Here is a 22,598-nt window from a genome sequence, read left to right as displayed (position 1 = left end):
TGAGTGTATATAAGTCAGTGTGTGTGAGGGTATATAAGTCAGTGTGTGTGAGGGTATATAAGTCAGTGTGTGTGTATATAAGTCAGTGTGTGTGTATATAAGTCAGTGTGTGTGAGGGTATATAAGTCAGTGTGTGTGAGTGTATATAAGTCAGTGTGTGTGAGTGTATATAAGTCAGTGTGTGTGAGTGTATATAAGTCAGTGTGTGTGAGGGTATATAAGTCAGTGTGTGTGAGGGTATATAAGTCAGTGTGTGTGAGGGTATATAAGTCAGTGTGTGTGTATATAAGTCAGTGTGTGTGAGGGTATATAAGTCAGTGTGAGTGTATATAAGTCAGTGTGTGTGTGTGAGGGTATATAAGTCAGTGTGTGTGAGTGTATATAAGTCAGTGTGTGTGAGTGTATATAAGTCAGTGTGTGTGTATATAAGCCAGTGTGTGTATATAAGTCAGTGTGTGTGAGGGTATATAAGTCAGTGTGTGTGAGGGTATATAAGTCAGTGTGTGTGTGACGGTATATAAGTCAGTGTGTGTATATAAGTCAGTGTGTGTGTGAGGGTATATAAGTCAGTGTGTGTGTGAGGGTATATAAGTCAGTGTGTGTGTATATAAGTCAGTGTGTGTGTATATAAGTCAGTGTGTGTGTATATAAGTCAGTGTGTGTGAGGGTATATAAGTCAGTGTGTGTGAGTGTATATAAGTCAGTGTGTGTGAGGGTATATAAGTCAGTGTGTGTGAGGGTATATAAGTCAGTGTGTGTGAGGGTATATAAGTCAGTGTGTGTGAGTGTATATAAGTCAGTGTGTGTGAGGGTATATAAGTCAGTGTGTGTGAGGGTATATAAGTCAGTGTGTGTGAGGGTATATAAGTCAGTGTGTGTGAGTGTATATAAGTCAGTGTGTGTGAGGGTATATAAGTCAGTGTGTGTGAGGGTATATAAGTCAGTGTGTGTGTATATAAGTCAGTGTGTGTGTATATAAGTCAGTGTGTGTGAGGGTATATAAGTCAGTGTGTGTGAGTGTATATAAGTCAGTGTGTGTGAGTGTATATAAGTCAGTGTGTGTGAGGGTATATAAGTCAGTGTGTGTGAGGGTATATAAGTCAGTGTGTGTGAGGGTATATAAGTCAGTGTGTGTGAGGGTATATAAGTCAGTGTGTGTGAGGGTATATAAGTCAGTGTGTGTGAGGGTATATAAGTCAGTGTGTGTGTATATAAGTCAGTGTGTGTGAGGGTATATAAGTCAGTGTGAGTGTATATAAGTCAGTGTGTGTGTGTGAGGGTATATAAGTCAGTGTGTGTGAGTGTATATAAGTCAGTGTGTGTGAGTGTATATAAGTCAGTGTGTGTGTATATAAGCCAGTGTGTGTATATAAGTCAGTGTGTGTGAGGGTATATAAGTCAGTGTGTGTGAGGGTATATAAGTCAGTGTGTGTGTGACGGTATATAAGTCAGTGTGTGTATATAAGTCAGTGTGTGTGTGAGGGTATATAAGTCAGTGTGTGTGTGAGGGTATATAAGTCAGTGTGTGTGTATATAAGTCAGTGTGTGTGTATATAAGTCAGTGTGTGTGTATATAAGTCAGTGTGTGTGAGGGTATATAAGTCAGTGTGTGTGAGTGTATATAAGTCAGTGTGTGTGAGGGTATATAAGTCAGTGTGTGTGAGGGTATATAAGTCAGTGTGTGTGAGGGTATATAAGTCAGTGTGTGTGTATATAAGTCAGTGTGTGTGAGGGTATATAAGTCAGTGTGAGTGTATATAAGTCAGTGTGTGTGTGTGAGGGTATATAAGTCAGTGTGTGTGAGTGTATATAAGTCAGTGTGTGTGAGTGTATATAAGTCAGTGTGTGTGTATATAAGCCAGTGTGTGTATATAAGTCAGTGTGTGTATATAAGTCAGTGTGTGTGAGGGTATATAAGTCAGTGTGTGTGAGGGTATATAAGTCAGTGTGTGTGAGGGTATATAAGTCAGTGTGTGTGTGACGGTATATAAGTCAGTGTGTGTATATAAGTCAGTGTGTGTGTGAGGGTATATAAGTCAGTGTGTGTGTGAGGGTATATAAGTCAGTGTGTGTGTGAGGGTATATAAGTCAGTGTGTGTGTGAGGGTATATAAGTCAGTGTGTGTGTGAGGGTATATAAGTCAGTGTGTGTATATAAGTCAGTGTGTGTGAGGGTATATAAGTCAGTGTGTGTGAGGGTATATAAGTCAGTGTGTGTATATAAGTACTACACAATCTTCTATGCTTCTGTTACTACATCCCTTATCCACTATGCTTCTACTACTACACCCATCATAATTATCCCAAAAATAAATAAATAAAAAATCGAGATTTAAATCCAGAAAATTTTTTAAAAGAATCGAGATTTTATTTTTTGCCCATATCGCCCAGCCCTAGTGTGAGTGTTTGTACATGTATATCATGTGTCTGTTCATGTGAGTGTTATCTCTCTATATGTGTGTGTGTGTGTGTAATCTGCTTGTGTCTGTATGTTGGTCTTGGTGTGTTTGCATTTTTGTGTCTGTGTCATGTGCCTGTCTGTGTGTGGGCACCTCTATTATGTATACAGTGTATATTATGTAGTGTGTAGTTCTATAGATGTTTAGAGACATATACAGAGGAGACAGAAATAGTAGGCTCTCTACAAGTTTTCTATAGATTTTATTTAAAATGTATGCAGTATGAATGTAGACTGTACATATAAGCTTAAAGGGGTACTCCGGGCCAGCTGTATAATCCGTGTACGGCCGGGGAGGGGGTGGAAATAGAAGGCTCTGGTATCAATATATAAAAAAGAAACATTTAAGGGGCTTTAAGAGTCATGAGGAATGCACATTCGACCAATAATTTTTATCATATCTGTCTGACATGTCAAATTTGTCTTTCATATTGACATTAATGCTTTAATGACCACTGATATGCCTTTCATGGCAGTCCTTAAAGGTCTTATTCTAGCCTGACCCCTTGATGTTCTGAGGATAGAATATTCCGTCATGGTCTCCTCGGCTGGAGATTTTAATAAAGGAGTGGATGGTCATTTTCTCTTATCTTCTATGTTTCTAAGGCTGTGTTCACATGTGGCATTTTTTATGTTTTATATTTTTTTGCAGCAATATTGTTGCATTTTCAGTGAAGTTTCTACATAAATGGTGTTTTAATGCTATTGCATAAATCATGATAAAGTAGCACAATTTTACCGTAGCTAAAATTATGGCAAAATGGCATGAAAAACCCAACAAAAATGCCATGTGTAAACACAGCCTAAGTACTAGGAAAATTCTCTAAACCTGGTAGATTACTGCAAGTTATACTCCTGTCTGGATGATAGGTGTCCCTGCTTCATGTAAGAAACCTATATGTCACTCTATGCTATTTGCATATGCTGCCACAGAAACGATTGTGACTGACAGGGGGCTATGTCGCTGGTCACATACACTGCTGAATGCAATGTTGCTTTACTAAGGTTAAAGGTTTGGCGCTGGTTATGTATATGTATGTAGGGTGGGCCCCTAGAATCAATTTCCCTGGTGGGCCCAAGGTACCCCAGTCCGACACTGATTCCAAGAACAGCAAAGTAATTGTCACGTCTCCGGTTATCCAGTTGTTTGCATCGGTCTGGATATTCAGCCGTGTGATTTATGATTCATTTCCAATATGCAATTTTTTTCTTAATTTAAGTAAATTTTACTAACAAAATGTGATTGGACACTAGCAGGGCCAGCGTCAGCACCCGGCTTACTCGGGCACGTGCCGGGGCCCACAGCCACTGAAGGGGCCCCCGACACTTGCCCGAGCAGTGAGCCGGGTGCTGACGCCGGCCCTGCACATTGATAATGACAGCTACAGGGTAAAGGACCTGCCTGTCTGCTGCCGAGCCATGGGGAAGGACCTGTGGTGACATCATAAGGGGGCGGGGCTGAGAATGGGAGAGGATGCTGGTGGATGAAGGACCTGTGATCATTGTCGTGTGACATGAGGGGACGGGGCTCACTTATACCTCTCCTCTGTATGCGGGAGTTCTCCTCTTATATCTCCTATAATGTCCTCTGGACATGCTTGGAGTTGTAGTCCTCCTAGATTAGGTGGGTATGATTTTTTTTTTTTTTTTTTTCTTGTGTTGAGGGAGAAAAGGGGAAATTTCTATGGGAGCAGAGAAAGGGGCATTTCTATGGGTGCATTACTACGGGACAGCAGGGAACATTACTAGGGGGGCAGGGGGCATTACTATGGGGCATAGCAGGAGACAGAGCAGGGGGCATTACTATGGGGGCAGAGCAGGAGACATTACTAGGGTGGCAGAGCAGGAGCATTACTATGGGGGCAGGGGGCATTACTATGGGGCAGAGCAGGGGGCATTAGTATGGGGGCATAGCAGGAGACAGAGTAGGGGGCATTACTATGGGGGCAGAGCAGGAGACATTACTAGGGGGGCAGAGCAGGAGCATTACTATGGGGGCATAGCAGGAGACAGAGTAGGGGGCATTACTATGGGGGCAGAGCAGGGGCATTACTATGGGGGCAGTGGACATTACTATGGGGCAGAGCAGGGGGCATTACTATGGGGCAGAGCAGGGGGCATTACTAGGGGGGCAGAGCAGGGGGCATTACTATGGGAGCAGAGGACATTACTATGGGGCAGGGGACATTACTATGGTGGCAAGCAGAGCAGGAGACATTACTATGGGGGCAGACAGAGCAGGGGTATATACTATGGGGACAGAGGGCATTTTTACATTTATATTGAGGGCACAGCATGGGGACATTATTACTATATGGGGGGCACAGCATGGGGACATTATTACTATATGGGGGCACAGTACAGGACCCACAAACCTCCTTACTTTACTGCACATGACACCAAGCAGCAGAATTACTACTGTATGGGAGCCTATGGGTGGGGAAAATGAAGGAAGTTGCTGAAAATGTGCGGAGCCTAATATGTTTGTCTCACAGGCTCTGAAGAGAAGAATTGTAACTTGAAAAAATCATCATGGTGGTCTGGGCCAGATAGAGAGGAAACTGAGAGCGATCGCCTCAGATCAACCTATTTGGTAGGTGTGCCCTGAGATGTGCTATACAAAGGGTCCCGCTGAGTCTCTCTCGACCAAGGGCCCACAAAAACCTGGAGCCGACCCTGGACACTAGTATGTAAGGGTGGTCTATGGGCATGGAGGGGGGGAGGGGGGGTCCATCCCGCCTTAGGAATACTTTCTTATAATAAACCAAGCTTTCCAGGGGTTCTCCAAGAGAGACTTCCTAATACATGGAACTGTGGCATAATTGATGAAATCGCTGCAAAAATAGCAATATTTTACTGCAATTGCACAATTCACGGCAAAAACACATAAATTAAACACCATGTATGAACATAGCCTTGTAACCCTCAATTATAAAAGATCGCTGTTTGTGTCTCCCATTAACTTCATGGTAGTCGCCCACACATCCCTGAAGATTTACAGACGACTACAAAAGGTGCGATCAGCTGACGAATGACATTTCTAGCTCATCGGCCGATCACTGGCTCTTTTACATGGGCTGTGGGTGCCTGCCTGTCGATAATCAGCCGTGTGAAAGGACCCTGGGCTTCCACATTTGCAGGGTTTTTATGGGAGTCTTTTTGCTTACATAATCAGAAGCTTAAGGCGATAATTGGCCGTTACTGTTAAAGGGGTAGTGCGGCGTTTAACATTCATTCACTAAATAACACACATTACAAAGTTATACAACTTTCTAATTTGTGGCCTCCCGAAGATGAATACGTTAGTATAATGCACTACACTTCCAGGTCGGGGGGAACACGGGGAAGGGGGCCATTCACTTAAATAACACACATTACAAAGTTGTATAACCTTGTAATGTGTGTTATTTAGTGAATAAATGTTGAGCGCCGCACTACCCCTTTAAAGGGCAAGCAAGATGTCGTCTTTCAACATGTTGAAAAAAAACCTACAATGATAACTATGGTCTGCTGGCCATCACTCCATGTAATTGGGGCGGCTGCAGCAGACTGCCACTATCGCCTATGGGCTCCACTCCCCCCGCTGTTACCCACTCGCTGCCGGCACATAATAGCGCTGGCACGGAGCGAGGAGCTAGCGAGCACTGATCTGACAGGTTGGTGCTCGCTTGCTCCTCCAGATCGGCCTTCAGCTGTCGGTCTGGGCTGCGTTGGGATCAGTATCACCAGGTGTATAGTGAAGAAAGTCTGGGGGTAAATCATGCCCCCCGCGGCTCCTCAGGATCAGTCAGTCTGTATCTTTATGGTCTTACCTTGTATTCCAAGTTTCGCTAGAAACATTAGAGGGACTCCAATAGGAAAAGCTATAAAGCAGTGTCCACCGAAATAGGCTACTGCTGCAACCTGCGGCTTCCCCACGCCTTTGAGAATTCCAATAAAGACGTCCTGTGCAAATAGCAGATACAAAGAAATCAGGATTCTGAAGAAAGAAACCAAACTTTTTCCAAAAATTAATCCAGTGCAAATAAAGGAATTGCAGCCATTAGGACAACAGCAGCGGATGACAACATTGCGCCCACCATCCACCACACTGTGGGGTCCCCCTGACTGCGTTACATTCTGTGAGGACTAAGGCCCTATCACAGATCTGTGATGTAATCACTGGAAGCTTTAAAAAGATTCTTGAAAAACACGGACGCAGGTGCAAAACGGACGGCTTTTCACGGACCAGGGGAGGAAGATAGCGGACGTCATCCACAGACCTTGAAAATCACGATTAATTGGGCATAAAAAACAATAATTTGCTAACGGAGCCATGTAATAAATTGTCGCATACTCACAACTGACGGGATAAAAACGTAAAATAACGCACAGACAGGAATGGTCCGATACACCAGCAATAAGACGTCCCTAGAAGAAACAAAAGGATCAGAGTCATTTAAAGTGTTTCTACTCTAATCTTTTAGTGGTTTTAGTCTTTTTCCTTACGGCAGACGGCACGACGAGGGGGGGGGGGTAGTCTGGGACATAACAAACCAAACAATACTAAGGGCCCTATTCCACCGGACGATTATTGTTCAGATTATCGTTAAATCGTTCTAATCTAAACGATAATCGTTCGGTTGAAATGTAGTTAACGATTAACGACCGAACGAGAAATCGTTGATCGCTTTATAAGACCTGGACCTATTTTTATCGTTGCTCGTTCACAAAACGTTCGCATTGAATAAGACGTCGTTCGCAGTAGATAAGAAAGCAATAGCGAAGAAATAGCGAGGAAAAAACGATCGCAAATACCATCATAAGTAACGATTATCGTTCCATGGAAATGAGTGAACGTTTTCAGGTCTTTCACAATAGCGGTCGTTTGAGATCGTTAATCGTTAACGATTATGAAAACGATAATCGGCTGGTGGAATAGGGCCCTAACTCCCCTCTCCAGCTCTGGATCACCGCTCTGGGACCGGCTATGTTCACACAACGTCAAAAATAGAGAAAAGGCGCCCGATTTTGATATTTAAAAAATGTCCGTTATTGCCGCAATTGAAACTGACTGCAATGGCAATGCATTGAAGTGAATGGAAAGACGGACGTCCAATGCACACAGTGTATTAAATAACGGACGTTTTTACCGCGGACGTCAAAATAATGAACATGATCCTTATTTTCGGACGTCTTTTGAAAACGGGACATTTTTACTAGTTGGTCACACACAGTTTTTCTTTTGTCACCGTTCTTTCTCCGTTTTTACTATTAAATTCAACGGACTTTTCAATTAAGCCGCATCCAACGGCCAAACTAGACTAATGTGCAAACACCAGTCATTGCACTAAGGGGAGGCCAGACTGCTAAATGACGTCCGTTATTTTAGACTTAAAATAAAGGACGTCATTTTAAACAGAGCTGAAAAAACATTGTGTGAACAGAGCCACCCTCCGCCACAGCCAGTGATTGGGGGACCAGGAGAAGCAGACGGTAGCACGATGGAGGAACAGGAGTGGGTAAGTATGGGGTCTACGTTTTTTACCACCCCGGCATAGAAGTAGTTAAAGCTGCCGCTACGTTCTCTCAGCGCAATTAAGTTCTAGGGCTATAGACTAATAGTAATGAGTATCACAGCGGATTTGTGGCCATGTGCTCAGCGTGGAATCCGCAGCAAACTCGTTACGTGTCACGGCCCTCTTTGCCTGGACGTGGTCTGGGCAGTGAGAGGCGTAATCTACCAAAAAGGATTAAAAATGGTCACTTACTTCTCACTGGTAAATATTTCCCCGAGGAAACGTCTGAGCGCGATCAGTAAGATGGAAACGAACAGAGCGAGAGTCCCTGAAAGAGACATCAAAGATGGCGATAGGTCGTGAGTAGAGAGGAGAGTCTATGCTAGTATATGGGATAGTAGGGACCCCAGATTCTATGCTAGTATATGGGATAGTAGGGACCCCAGAGTCTATGCTAGTATATGGGATAGTAGGGACCCCAGAGTCTATGCTAGTATATGGGATAGTAGGGACCCCAGAGTCTATGCTAGTACGGGATAGTAGGGACCCCAGAGTCTATGCTAGTACGGGATAGTAGGGACCCAGATTCTATGCTAGTATGGGATAGTAGGGACCCCAGAGTCTATGCTAGTATATGGGATAGTAGGGACCCCAGAGTCTATGCTAGTATATGGGATAGTAGGGACCCCAGAGTCTATGCTAGTACGGGATAGTAGGGACCCCAGAGTCTATGCTAGTACGGGATAGTAGGGACCCCAGATTCTATGCTAGTACGGGATAGTAGGGACCCCAGATTCTATGCTAGTACGGGATAGTAGGGACCCCAGAGTCTATGCTAGTACGGGATAGTAGGGACCCCAGAGTCTATGCTAGTACGGGATAGTAGGGACCCCAGAGTCTATGCTAGTACGGGATAGTAGGGACCCCAGAGTCTATGCTAGTACTAGACTAATGTGCAAACACCAGTCATTGCACTAAGGGGAGGCCAGACTGCTAAATGACGTCCTTTATTTTAAGTCTAAAATAACGGACGTCATTTTAAACAGAGCTGAAAAAACATTGTGTGAACAGAGCCACCCTCCGCCACAGCCAGTGATTGGGGGACCAGGAGAAGCAGACGGTAGCACGATGGAGGAACAGGAGTGGGTAAGTATGGGGTCTACGTTTTTTACCACCCCGGCATAGAAGTAGTTAAAGCTGCCGCTACGTTCTCTCAGCGCAATTAAGTTCTAGGGCTATAGACTAATAGTAATGAGTATCACAGCGGATTTGTGGCCATGTGCTCAGCGTGGAATCCGCAGCAAACTCGTTACGTGTCACGGCCCCCTTTGCCTGGACGTGGTCTGGGCAGTGAGAGGCGTAATCTACCAAAAAGGATTAAAAATGGTCACTTACTTCTCACTGGTAAATATTTCCCCGAGGAAACGTCTGAGCGCGATCAGTAAGATGGAAACGAACAGAGCGAGAGTCCCTGAAAGAGACATCAAAGATGGCGATAGGTCGTGAGTAGAGAGGAGAGTCTATGCTAGTATATGGGATAGTAGGGACCCCAGATTCTATGCTAGTATATGGGATAGTAGGGACCCCAGAGTCTATGCTAGTATATGGGATAGTAGGGACCCCAGAGTCTATGCTAGTATATGGGATAGTAGGGACCCCAGAGTCTATGCTAGTACGGGATAGTAGGGACCCCAGAGTCTATGCTAGTACGGGATAGTAGGGACCCCAGATTCTATGCTAGTATGGGATAGTAGGGACCCCAGAGTCTATGCTAGTATATGGGATAGTAGGGACCCCAGAGTCTATGCTAGTATATGGGATAGTAGGGACCCCAGAGTCTATGCTAGTACGGGATAGTAGGGACCCCAGATTCTATGCTAGTACGGGATAGTAGGGACCCCAGATTCTATGCTAGTACGGGATAGTAGGGACCCCAGATTCTATGCTAGTACGGGATAGTAGGGACCCCAGAGTCTATGCTAGTACGGGATAGTAGGGACCCCAGAGTCTATGCTAGTACGGGATAGTAGGGACCCCAGAGTCTATGCTAGTACGGGATAGTAGGGACCCCAGAGTCTATGCTAGTACGGGATAGTAGGGACCCCAGAGTCTATGCTAGTATGGGATAGTAGGGACCCCAGAGTCTATGCTAGTATATGGGATAGTAGGGACCCCAGAGTCTATGCTAGTATATGGGATAGTAGGGACCCCAGAGTCTATGCTAGTACGGGATAGTAGGGACCCCAGATTCTATGCTAGTACGGGATAGTAGGGACCCCAGATTCTATGCTAGTACGGGATAGTAGGGACCCCAGATTCTATGCTAGTACGGGATAGTAGGGACCCCAGAGTCTATGCTAGTACGGGATAGTAGGGACCCCAGAGTCTATGCTAGTACGGGATAGTAGGGACCCCAGAGTCTATGCTAGTACGGGATAGTAGGGACCCCAGAGTCTATGCTAGTACTAGACTAATGTGCAAACACCAGTCATTGCACTAAGGGGAGGCCAGACTGCTAAATGACGTCCGTTATTTTAGACTTAAAATAAAGGACGTCATTTTAAACAGAGCTGAAAAAACATTGTGTGAACAGAGCCACCCTCCGCCACAGCCAGTGATTGGGGGACCAGGAGAAGCAGACGGTAGCACGATGGAGGAACAGGAGTGGGTAAGTATGGGGTCTACGTTTTTTACCACCCCGGCATAGAAGTAGTTAAAGCTGCCGCTACGTTCTCTCAGCGCAATTAAGTTCTAGGGCTATAGACTAATAGTAATGAGTATCACAGCGGATTTGTGGCCATGTGCTCAGCGTGGAATCCGCAGCAAACTCGTTACGTGTCACGGCCCCCTTTGCCTGGACGTGGTCTGGGCAGTGAGAGGCGTAATCTACCAAAAAGGATTAAAAATGGTCACTTACTTCTCACTGGTAAATATTTCCCCGAGGAAACGTCTGAGCGCGATCAGTAAGATGGAAACGAACAGAGCGAGAGTCCCTGAAAGAGACATCAAAGATGGCGATAGGTCGTGAGTAGAGAGGAGAGTCTATGCTAGTATATGGGATAGTAGGGACCCCAGATTCTATGCTAGTATATGGGATAGTAGGGACCCCAGAGTCTATGCTAGTATATGGGATAGTAGGGACCCCAGAGTCTATGCTAGTATATGGGATAGTAGGGACCCCAGAGTCTATGCTAGTACGGGATAGTAGGGACCCCAGAGTCTATGCTAGTACGGGATAGTAGGGACCCCAGATTCTATGCTAGTATGGGATAGTAGGGACCCCAGAGTCTATGCTAGTATATGGGATAGTAGGGACCCCAGAGTCTATGCTAGTATATGGGATAGTAGGGACCCCAGAGTCTATGCTAGTACGGGATAGTAGGGACCCCAGATTCTATGCTAGTACGGGATAGTAGGGACCCCAGATTCTATGCTAGTACGGGATAGTAGGGACCCCAGATTCTATGCTAGTACGGGATAGTAGGGACCCCAGAGTCTATGCTAGTACGGGATAGTAGGGACCCCAGAGTCTATGCTAGTACGGGATAGTAGGGACCCCAGAGTCTATGCTAGTACGGGATAGTAGGGACCCCAGAGTCTATGCTAGTACGGGATAGTAGGGACCCCAGAGTCTATGCTAGTATGGGATAGTAGGGACCCCAGAGTCTATGCTAGTACGGGATAGTAGGGACCCCAGAGTCTATGCTAGTACGGGATAGTAGGGACCCCAGAGTCTATGCTAGTACGGGATAGTAGGGACCCCAGAGTCTATGCTAGTACGGGATAGTAGGGACCCCAGAGTCTATGCTAGTATACGGGATATACAATTGTGTGTCAGACAATAGAATAAAAGAACAAAGACTCTAATCAGTAAAAGAAAATGTAGATGACACCTTCTCTTCAGGCTGTGATCACACAACGGCCGTTATTTATGATCATGAATATTAATAACAGCCGTCGTCTTGCACTAATGGTCCGTTTACACAGAGCGATAATTTGCCCGATCGATTGTTTAACGTTTTTGAAGCAACGGTTTGGTTTTTATAACAATCAGCGTTGAGACAAAGAGATAGAAAATAGTTAGAAAAAAACGTTATTGCGATAGTTTTAAGATGGCTTGAGCCCATCTCCCACATAGAGTGAATCTGTGAAATTGTTTACACGAAGCGATCTGCGAATTTTCAGCGAACGACCAACGACGATTTGAGAACATGTTTAAAGGAGAACTCCCAGGGGACCTGAAAAAAAACCCCACAGACACACACACTGCATACTTACCATCCCTCCGGTGACGATCGCCACTTGAATCACCCGCCGCCTGCGTCTCCGTCACCTTTTGCCGCCGTCCTGGGTTCTCCCTCACTTCCGGGTCCATGAGAGGGAAAAGGCAGCCAATCAGGGCTGAGCAAGCTGGAAGCCATGTGATGCTCTCCAGCCAATGAAAAGGCTGCTGGTGCATAAGTGCACCAGCAGCCTTTTCGTCTCCTATTCAGTTCAGCAGAAGACGCCGAGGAGGAAGAAGATCTGGCCCGCCCCCCATCCCCCCCGGCTCTGACGACATCGTCACAAGACAGTAATTGGTAATGTATATTTTATTTAACTTCTGGGGGGGTCGGAGGGTCGGAAAGTCACCGCTTATTTAGTTATATAACTTTGTATTGTGTGTTGAATAAGCTAAAAAAAAAATTCGTGAAAGTTGTCCTTTAAAGATCACGATGAACGATTTCTCGCTTGTCGCTTGATCGTTTGCAGTTTTTACACGAGCCGATTATCGCTCAAATGAGATCGTTATTGTGAAAATCGGAATGATAAACGTTCCGTTTAAATAGAGGCAAGTGGCAGGTGGAGACAAGCCGCCTCTATAAATCTGGGGCAGTTGGCCGCATGCGCACCCTAGTGGCCAGAGGTGTCACTGCAATAGAGGAGCGAACAGGACAATGACAACGCTGGTGAGTGCCATCCTGTATGAATCAGATAGAGACAGATGTCTACGGCCTGAGGAATATTATATCTCTAAGGTTTCTCCATGTATATACAGGAACAGTCTTTGTACAGGTTATTATTTCTACCTGCAATAATCATGCTGAGTTTGGCAGATTTTATGGCCTGATCGGTCCTCTCAGCTCCTAGATGGCCCCCGACCCGGACACTGGCAGCTATTCCAAAAGCAAATGGGATCTGCAAAGTATCAGACATAATAACATAAGAAAACACTGAAATCTAATAATACAAATAACACAGAAATAGTGCGCACATCATCCTGCCGTACCTTCTGTAAAAAGTCTAATAACTGAATTATAATCGATTGCCCTTCAAGTTCCACCAGATCCTTGAGACCTACAACATTTGTAAAAGTTTTAAGTAGATGAATTTATTACAGATGGGAAAGTAACAAAGGGAGACGGAATAATAACCTGATAGAATCATCGCCAGTTCAAAAGCCCAAAAATCAATACTGTGTATTAGTATTCCGGGAATCCCCAGCGCCAGGAAAGGTCCCCAGTCATTCAGACATTCAAGTGACCAACCTGGAGGAGGAAGAGGAGAATATTACAGGGATAGAAACACAGGACGACTACAGGAACACTATAACAGAGATATTATGCTAATACTATACCAGATTATACTAATACTATACCACATTATACTAATACTATACCAGATTATACCAGATTATACTAATACTATGGCAGATTATACTAATACTATACCAGATAATACTAATACTATACCACATTATACCAGATTATACCCGATAATACTAATACTATACCACATTATACTAATACTATACCCGATTATACTATGGCAGATTATACCAGATTATACTAATACTATGGCAGATTATACCAGATTATACTAATACTATGACAGATTATACTAATACTATGACAGATTATACTAATACTATGACAGATTATACTAATACTATGACAGATTATACTAATACTATGGCAGATTATACCAGATTATACTAATACTATGACAGATTATACTAATACTATGACAGATTATACTAATACTATACTAATAATATACCAGATTATACTAATACTATGACAGATTATACTAATACTATACTAATAATATACCAGATTATACTAATACTATGACAGATTATACTAATACTATGGCAGATTATACTAATACTATGGCAGATTATACTAATACTATGGCAGATTATACTAATACTATGGCAGATTATACTAATACTATGGCAGATGTTTCGGACGCATGACTCTTCAGCGGGCCATGGATGCTTAAAGTAATCATATTTTACTGCAGCCCCCACTCCCAGGGCTCCCAGGCTATCCCGAGAAACCAAGGCTACCTGCCCCAGGTGAGCACCACCTACCTGTAATAACACCATCAAATCTCTATCCTATTATCCCTCTAATCCATCCCAGGCTGATCTAATCCTGCAGCCCAGTGAGGAGCAGCTGAGGGTTTCACATCCTGCACCGCGCTTCATTAGGCAGAAGAGGAGCGGCCATACTGGGGGAGCAGTAGTGTGGAGGCTAACTACTGTGTGGGGGCAATACTGAGGGATCAACTACCTTGTGGGGCACTATTAGGGGCTATATAAAGCATGCAGGGGGTAACACATTTTGGGGTGCTATTGTGTGATGCAATATAAGAGGGTTTAGCTACTGTGTGTGGGGACTATTGGGGGGCAAAATACCACATGGAGGCACGAAGGGGAAACTTACTGTTTGAGGGGCAACAAAACTATGTGTTGCACACAAGGGGTATATAGTCTGAATTATCTGAAGTATAAAGGAGGTGAGGGTGCTGAAGATGTTTGTCTAGCAAATTCATGGCAGTCTAGGCTGGACGGAGAAGAAGATAAATGAAACGCCTCTGATCGGAGAAGACGCCACTTGTGGGTCACAAGATGTAACTGCACTTTAATTATTATGGGGGAGACGGGCGTACTCATAGGCTGATCTTACATTAGGCCCCGCTCCCTTTCCTCCATTCAGATTCACTAAGAGACGCGTGTAGACGTGGATTATAATTTACACCTGTCATTTTATATGGTGGCTGATACTACTATATAGAGATGAATTTACAGTAATGCAGTGAAGCGCTTTGTTAGCTCGGCAATCTGCTTATCTGCCGGCTGCTTGTGAAGTCCAGGCTGCTCCGGGTGCCTGGAAAAGCTGGATCCAGTACTGGGAAACTTCTTCCAGGACTGGATCCAGCTTTTCCAGGTACCTGGAGTATCTGCCCCTGGGAGAACATATTGTTGGTGGGGAGATTTTTAGGGTTGTCTTTTTAAGATCAGTGGGGGTATGGCCACTCGATCCCAACCAATAGAAATTTTTGACATATTAAAAGTATTTCCAAATGATAGAGACGGTTTAACCATAGCAACGGCCCATGATAGGGTTTCTATGAATACGTTAGACATATGCACTGGGGGCCTTCTCCTGGCATATAAATCCGAGGAGCGCTGCTGAAGCTGTGTGAATGGTCGCTGAAAGACAATCTCTATAGGTCAAGAAACGACCAGGGACGCACAAACTTTACGTTACATTACAATACATTATAAGACAATAACATAGAGGAACGTACCTGGCCAAGATATAACATGCAACTTTCTGACGTAGATATAAAGGAACAGTAGGATACACTTAAGTAATGCACCTACGGCGATTGCCAAAGCTCCACCTCTAAGGAACAAAAGCATAAGGTCAGTATATATATATATATATATATATATATATATATATATATATATATATATATATATTCCTATACTGTTATAGGAACGCATAAGAAAGAAGTCTTCTTGATTTCAAAAGCTTAGGCCCCTCCAGTAGCTCAGGAATCAAGTTACGAGCTGGGCCACTCTATGGATGGGGGCGGCTGGTGGAAGAAGGGAGGGGAGTGCCTGGGCACACAGACAGGCTCGCCGGCTCCAGGAGAACTGAAAATGACTGATTACTGCTCAATTACCTCATGAGTCTATGTTCCCACACTATTTATGCTCAGTATATTACTCAGTATTTTGCAACTAAAACCAGAAGTAGATAGAGAACACAGAAAGGCTATGCTCACACACTGCTAAGATTGAGTGGATGGCCATCATTTAATGGCAAATAACGGCTGTTATTTCAGAACAACGGGCATTATTTGCCATTAAATGGCGGATATCCACTCGATTTCAACAGTGTGTGAGCATAGCTTTCCTGTGTTTTCTATCCACTTCTGTGTGTGAACATAGCCTTAAGGTGTATTCCAGGTTTAATCACTTATTCCCTACCCACAGGACAGGGAATAAGTGTCAGGTCGTGGGGGTACGACCACTGGGACCCTCGTAATCTTAAGAACCAAGTTTTGTTGCAAGTCACACATGCACGCCTCTCCATTCATTTCCTATGGACCTGCCAAGGATAGCCAAATCCAGTGCTCAGATATCTTCAGCAGCTCCAGAGACTATGACTATGTGCCTGACTTACAGCATTCAGCCTATAGCTATTGGTTTCTTGCCCCATCACTTCTGTAGGCCCGACGCCCTGATGAGTCAAGGTTATAGAATACTCTGCTGATCAGCATGGGAGTGGGGAGAAGGGGAGTTACTTTTATTTGTTTTTATGCCGGTGAGGGGGGGGGGGGGGGGGGGGTGCTAAATAAGAAGAGGTGGATAATACCTTCCTACCTAATGGGAAAGCCACCGGCCTGCTGGTGGGACCTGTCTGCCTCCTCAGGGATTTTCGCTGGATAACCCCTTTAATGATCAGTGCCAGGCAGCAGCTGCCAAGGCTTCTAAAATCATAGGGGGCATCAAAAGAGGCCGAGATGCTGGAGATAGGAGCACAGTTTTGCACCGGGCACCACACATGGCATATACTGTATACAGCACCGGGCACCACACATGGCATATACTGTATACAGCACCGGGCACCACACATGGCATATACTGTATACAGCACCGGGCACCACACATGGTATATACTGTATACAGCACCGGGCACCACACATGGCATATACTGTATACAGCACCGGGCACCACACATGGCATATACTGTATACAGCACCGGGCACCACACATGGTATATACTGTATACAGCACCGGGCACCACACATGGCATATACTGTATACAGCACCGGGCACCGCACATGGCATATACTGTATACAGCACCGGGCACCACACATGGCATATACTGTATACAGCACCGGGCACCACACATGGCATATACTGTATACAGCACCGGGCACCACACATGGCATATACTGTATACAGCACCGGGCACCACACATGGCATATACTGTATACAGCACCGGGCACCACACATGGCATATACTGTATACAGCACCGGGCACCATACATGGCATATACTGTATACAGCACGGGGCACCACACATGGTATATACTGTATACAGCACGGGGCACCGCACATGGCATATACTGTATACAGCATCGGGCACCACACATGGTATATACTGTATACAGCACGGGGCACCGCACATGGCATATACTGTATACAGCACCGGGCACCACACATGGCATATACTGTATACAGCACCAGGCACCACACATATCATATACTGTATACAGCACCGGGCACCACACATGGCATATACTGTATACAGCACCGGGCACCATACATGGCATATACTGTATACAGCACGGGGCACCACACATGGTATATACTGTATACAGCACCGGACACCACACATGGCATATACTGTATACAGCATCGGGCACCACACATGGTATATACTGTATACAGCACGGGGCACCGCACATGGCATATACTGTATACAGCACCGGGCACCGCACATGGCATATACTGTATACAGCACCGGACACCACACATGGCATATACTGTATACAGCATCGGGCACCACACATGGTATATACTGTATACAGCACGGGGCACCGCACATGGCATATACTGTATACAGCACCGGGCACCACACATGGCATATACTGTATACAGCACCGGACACCACACATGGCATATACTGTATACAGCACCGGACACCACACATAGCATATACTGTATACAGCATCGGGCACCGCACATGGTATATACTGTATACAGCACGGGGCACCGCACATGGCATATACTGTATACAGCACCGGGCACCACACATGGCATATACTGTATACAGCACCGGGCACCACACATGGTATATACTGTATACAGCACGGGGCACCACACATGGCATATACTGTATACAGCACCGGGCACCACACATGGTATATACTGTATACAGCACGGGGCACCACACATGGCATATACTGTATACAGCACCGGGCACCACACATGGTATATACTGTATACAGCACGGGGCACCGCACATGGCATATACTGTATACAGCACCGGGCACCACACATGGTATATACTGTATACAGCACGGGGCACCACACATGGCACCACACATGGCATATACTGTATACAGCACCGGGCACCACACATGGTATATACTGTATATGCAGTGTCCCAGAACAGCCCTTCTTATGCTCACACTTTCATTGTAAACAGTTCTGTTCTGGAAAGCTATGGTCCACTGCAAACTGCGTGTATTGTGTCACCCTTCTCAATATTTAGGTCTGCCATTTCAGTCATTTATTGCATGTGTATTCAGGTATCAGTGTCTAAAGGTATTATGTCGCCTCCTAGTGTTCAAGGATGGTACTCCTCATGTATATTCCTCTGTATATGCCTAATGGTGTGATGATGCAATGGCTGGATGTCACGTGACTGTGCCCTGCTTCCATGGTAACACCAATGGTCATCGAGCTTTTGGCTGGGGTTACCATGTGACTTCCTGTGCTACCTCAGTCTATTCCCTGCCACAGAGGGGGTAGGTCGTGAGTCGAGTCTTGTCCTCCACCTTCAGGAGACAAGTTGTGTTTGTCCTCTCTCCCTGCTAAGGAGAGAGACCTGCGTTTGCTTTGCTGCTCCAGTCCACTGGCTGTGTTCCTGTCTCAAGTCTCAAGATTCTCATCTGGGTGTCGATTCTTCAGTCATTCTTCAGTTCCTCTCATCATCATCTTCTCAAATCATCAACAGCAAGTATTCAATTCAAGTCTCATTCCACCCAGCATCTCAACTTCAGTATCACTACTACTCCCATTATTCAGCACGCTACTCTCACAGCCTATTGCAGCATCACCCATTATTCTGCTTTATTCAAGATTGCCTTATACCCGGCTGCATCCGGAGAGACTGTTACTACTAGTTACCACCGTTACAATAAATATACAACTACCGTTGTTTCTGAACCTTGGCATTGGTGTGATCATTGGTGCCCTGACTAAGGACAACGAAGAATCGCACGCCCAGTATTCCCGCATGGTCAGGAGCCCGGCTTCCAGCTGTAGCACCCTCGTGCCTAAACCGTGACCACACTACATCCTACAGCTGCCCCGATTCCTGCACCCATCCAACATCTGTAGCATCGCATATACAGCACCAGGCACCGGTATATATTAGGGACAGGGACTTTGTAGCATACAAATACGTGTTCAGTAAGGACTTACATGACTCCTATTTCTAAAACGAAGAGTAGTAAATAGTTTGTGAGGGCAGTGACAACCCCGGCCAGGGAGCTGATTATAATTTGAGGCCAAAGGACTTCCTGAAAGTGAAAAAAAAAATAATTAAAGAGAATATATAACTAAATAAACAAACAGACAGAAAGAGGAACAAGAAACCAAACAGATAAGGTAAAAAAGTTCTCCATTATATTACTGTGAGGACAACGTGAACTTTCTCCCATCTGCAGAGCATACAGTTTTTACAGGTCTTTGATTCCTTGATAAAATGGTGACATCACGACCCACTGTACAAGTCCCTGAGGTGCAGGTTGTGCAGTGGCCGCTGCTGTGGTGGATGCGATCACAGCCTCCCTAACATCCTGATTTTCGGGGACCTGTCCCACCTGCACTGTGCCGTCAGCTGGATCCCCCTCCGAAGTCGTTCGGTCCCCTGAGTGTGTGCCGCTCTGCCTCCTCTCGGCCTCCTCACACCAGCTCACCAGGACTGGAGTCTAGAGTGAGCCCCGGTGCCCTCCCCCTGCGGTGATCAGGCTGCTCAGTGGTGTGAGGCTGCTCTGTCTCCCTCATCTCCTCAGCTGTCCTCTGGCTGCAGGACGGGAGAGAGACCGCCACACGGTAAGGGCCCTATTACACGGAACAATAATCGGCCGAATCAGCCCTATCCGGCCGATTATCTCTCCGTGTAATAAACAATCATCAGCTGACCATATATATAGGTTTGGACCTATTATTGTCGGGCGCTGACCGCGCATCGCTACGTATAATATCGGTGCACAGCCGGCGGCTGACGATTTCCAAACTCTATACATTACCTATCCAGGCTGCAGGGCTCCTCTTGCGGTCTTTTCCTCGGGTTCAGCTAATATAGGTCGCTCTGAAGCTGCAGCGTGCGGAACCCGGGAGAGGAAGACCGCAAGAGGAGCCCTGCAGCCTGGATAGGTAATGTATAGAGTTTAAGCAAGGGCTGCAAGGAGATCGGTAGCGATGTCCATGCAGCCCTTATTAAACAAATATCGGGCCGTGTAATAGGCCCAGTAAACAAGCCCCCTATCTAGCAGTTTGGCTCTCGTTTACAGTTATTATCGGGCCCCCATTGGCCTGTGTAATAGTACTCTAATTCCCGGAGGTGCGGGCTGTGTGCGTGCAGGATGACCGCTCCGGCGTGAGGAGATGGAGGCAGACAGAGCTCCACACCACCAAGCTGCCTGATTACCGCAGAGGACCAGGACTACAGTCCCGTCGGGCAGGCAGGCGGACGAGAGGAGGCAGAGCGGCACACACTCGGGGGACCGTCCGACACCGGAGGGGATCCAGCTGACGGCACAGCGCAGGTGGGACAGGTCCCCAGGAATCAGTAGCTGCCGCACAGCCCGCACCTCACAGACTTATACCGTGGGTCATGATGTCACCATTTTATCAAGGAATTGAAGATTTAATGCAGTAGTAAATGGAGGGAAAAAGCTCTATAGGGAGATTTATCAAACATGGTGAGACTGGCTCAGTCGCCCCCGGCAACCAATCAGATTCCACCTTTCGTTTTCCATAGAGTCTGTGAGGAATAAAAGGTGGAATCTGATTGGTTGCCGGGGGCGACTGAGCCAGTCTCACTTTACACCATGTTTGATAAATCTCCCCCTATATGTGCATTTCCTGTGATAATTGTCTATTGAGAATTTGTATAACTTTTATGTTGCAATAACATATTTTAATGTAGTTTTGCGTTGAACTTCATTACATGGGGCGATTATCTGCTGATTCAGGCAAAATCGGGCAGTATCACCCGCGTAATAAAGAGAATGATCCCCCAAGGCTGATTGTTGTCTTTCAACAGGTTTAAAAACCATTGGTCGCTGGCCGCACGTTGCTCCATGTAATAAGTGATGCACGGCCGACAGCTGATTGAATAGGCACTTGGCTTCGGTATATAGGGAATAACAAAGAAGCCATACTTACCTGTATACTCCCCTGCTGTCCTCCTGCCGTGTCTATGCACCAAACCCATCTCTGCAGTGACAGCCAGTTCAGCCAATCAGTGACCGCGGCACTGTCCCATCTTGGTCAGTGATTGGCTGAGCGGGCTGTCACTGCAATGCCTAGCTATGGATCCCCCCACACACCGCATTAACAGTAATCTACACCGCATCTCCATTTACCGGATTGCCAGAGGAAGAAACTTGGTAAGAAACATTATAGCCTCCTCTTTTGGGCACTGCTCGGGCCGTTATATGTGCAATGCCTGTGATTGGTTCCCCTTAAAGGGGTATTCTCCCATATCCACTGGATTTGCTGTGACCACCCTGATCCAACCGAGTAAAGTTGCGGCCCAGAATGAATGTCGCGGGCCACGCATGGGCAGCCACCACTCCATTCTCGTTATTAGTATCGGGATGTACCTGGTTTTGTAAAAAACGAAGTCCAAGTTGGAAAAAGAAATATGCCTAAAAAAGAACACAAAATTATCATATTATATATCATTCCAGTGAGCAGATGGTATCACTTACTGTCCAGATAAACCATATAGTGATCTTACACAAGAGGATGATAAATCTTATACAACAGGTGGGGGTCAGGTGCGGTAGTGTGTGTGTGGGGGATGGGGTCAGGTGGGGTAGTGTGTGTGTGTGTGTGTGTGTGTGTGTGTAAGGGTCAGGTGCGGTAGTGTGTGTGGGGGGGATGGGGTCAGGTGGGGTAGTGTGTGTGTGTGTGTGTGTGTGTAAGGGTCAGGTGGGGTAGTGTGTGTGTGGGGGGGGGGGGGGTCAGGTGGGGTGTGTTTGTGTGTAAGGGCCAGGTGGGGTAGTGTGTGTGTGTGTGTAAGGGTCAGGTGCGGTAGTGTGTGTGTGGGGGATGGGGTCAGGTGGGGTAGTATGTGTGTGTGTGTGTAAGGGTCAGGTGGGGTAGTGTATGTGGGGGGGATGGGGTCAGGTGGGGTAGTGTGTGTGTGTAAGGGTCAGGTGGGGTAGTGTGTGTGTGTGGGTGGGGGGTCAGGTGGAATAGTGTGTGTGTGTGTAAGGGTCAGGTGGGGTAGTGTGTGTGTGTGTGGGGGGGGGGTCAGGTGGAATAGTGTGTGTGTGTGTAAGGGTCAGGTGGGGTAGTGTGTGTGTGTGTGTGTGGGGGGTGCAGGTG

The 22,598-nt window shown here is 45.9% G+C and overlaps 1 protein-coding gene across 1 annotated transcript in view; it reads right to left on the bottom strand.

The window, feature by feature from the left end:
* The window catches only part of LOC138794219 (multidrug and toxin extrusion protein 1-like), a 63,044-nt gene that overhangs the window by 10,068 nt on the left and 30,378 nt on the right, over positions 1 to 22,598 (bottom strand). Inside the window, exons 6-17 of the mRNA XM_069973001.1 lie at positions 21,869 to 21,913; positions 19,458 to 19,555; positions 15,534 to 15,631; positions 13,370 to 13,483; positions 13,225 to 13,292; positions 13,025 to 13,133; positions 10,873 to 10,948; positions 10,810 to 10,820; positions 9,358 to 9,426; positions 8,208 to 8,283; positions 6,798 to 6,867; positions 6,270 to 6,402 (exon numbers count right to left, since the gene is read on the bottom strand). Of these exons, the coding sequence (XP_069829102.1) occupies positions 6,270 to 6,402; positions 6,798 to 6,867; positions 8,208 to 8,283; positions 9,358 to 9,426; positions 10,810 to 10,820; positions 10,873 to 10,948; positions 13,025 to 13,133; positions 13,225 to 13,292; positions 13,370 to 13,483; positions 15,534 to 15,631; positions 19,458 to 19,555; positions 21,869 to 21,913 (967 nt within the window). The remainder of the gene's footprint in view (positions 1 to 6,269; positions 6,403 to 6,797; positions 6,868 to 8,207; positions 8,284 to 9,357; positions 9,427 to 10,809; positions 10,821 to 10,872; positions 10,949 to 13,024; positions 13,134 to 13,224; positions 13,293 to 13,369; positions 13,484 to 15,533; positions 15,632 to 19,457; positions 19,556 to 21,868; positions 21,914 to 22,598) is intronic.

The sequence above is a fragment of the Dendropsophus ebraccatus genome, chromosome 5, assembly GCF_027789765.1.
Source record: "Dendropsophus ebraccatus isolate aDenEbr1 chromosome 5, aDenEbr1.pat, whole genome shotgun sequence".
Taxonomy (NCBI): Eukaryota; Metazoa; Chordata; class Amphibia; order Anura; family Hylidae; genus Dendropsophus; species Dendropsophus ebraccatus.
This window is presented reverse-complemented; position numbering and strand designations above follow the sequence as displayed.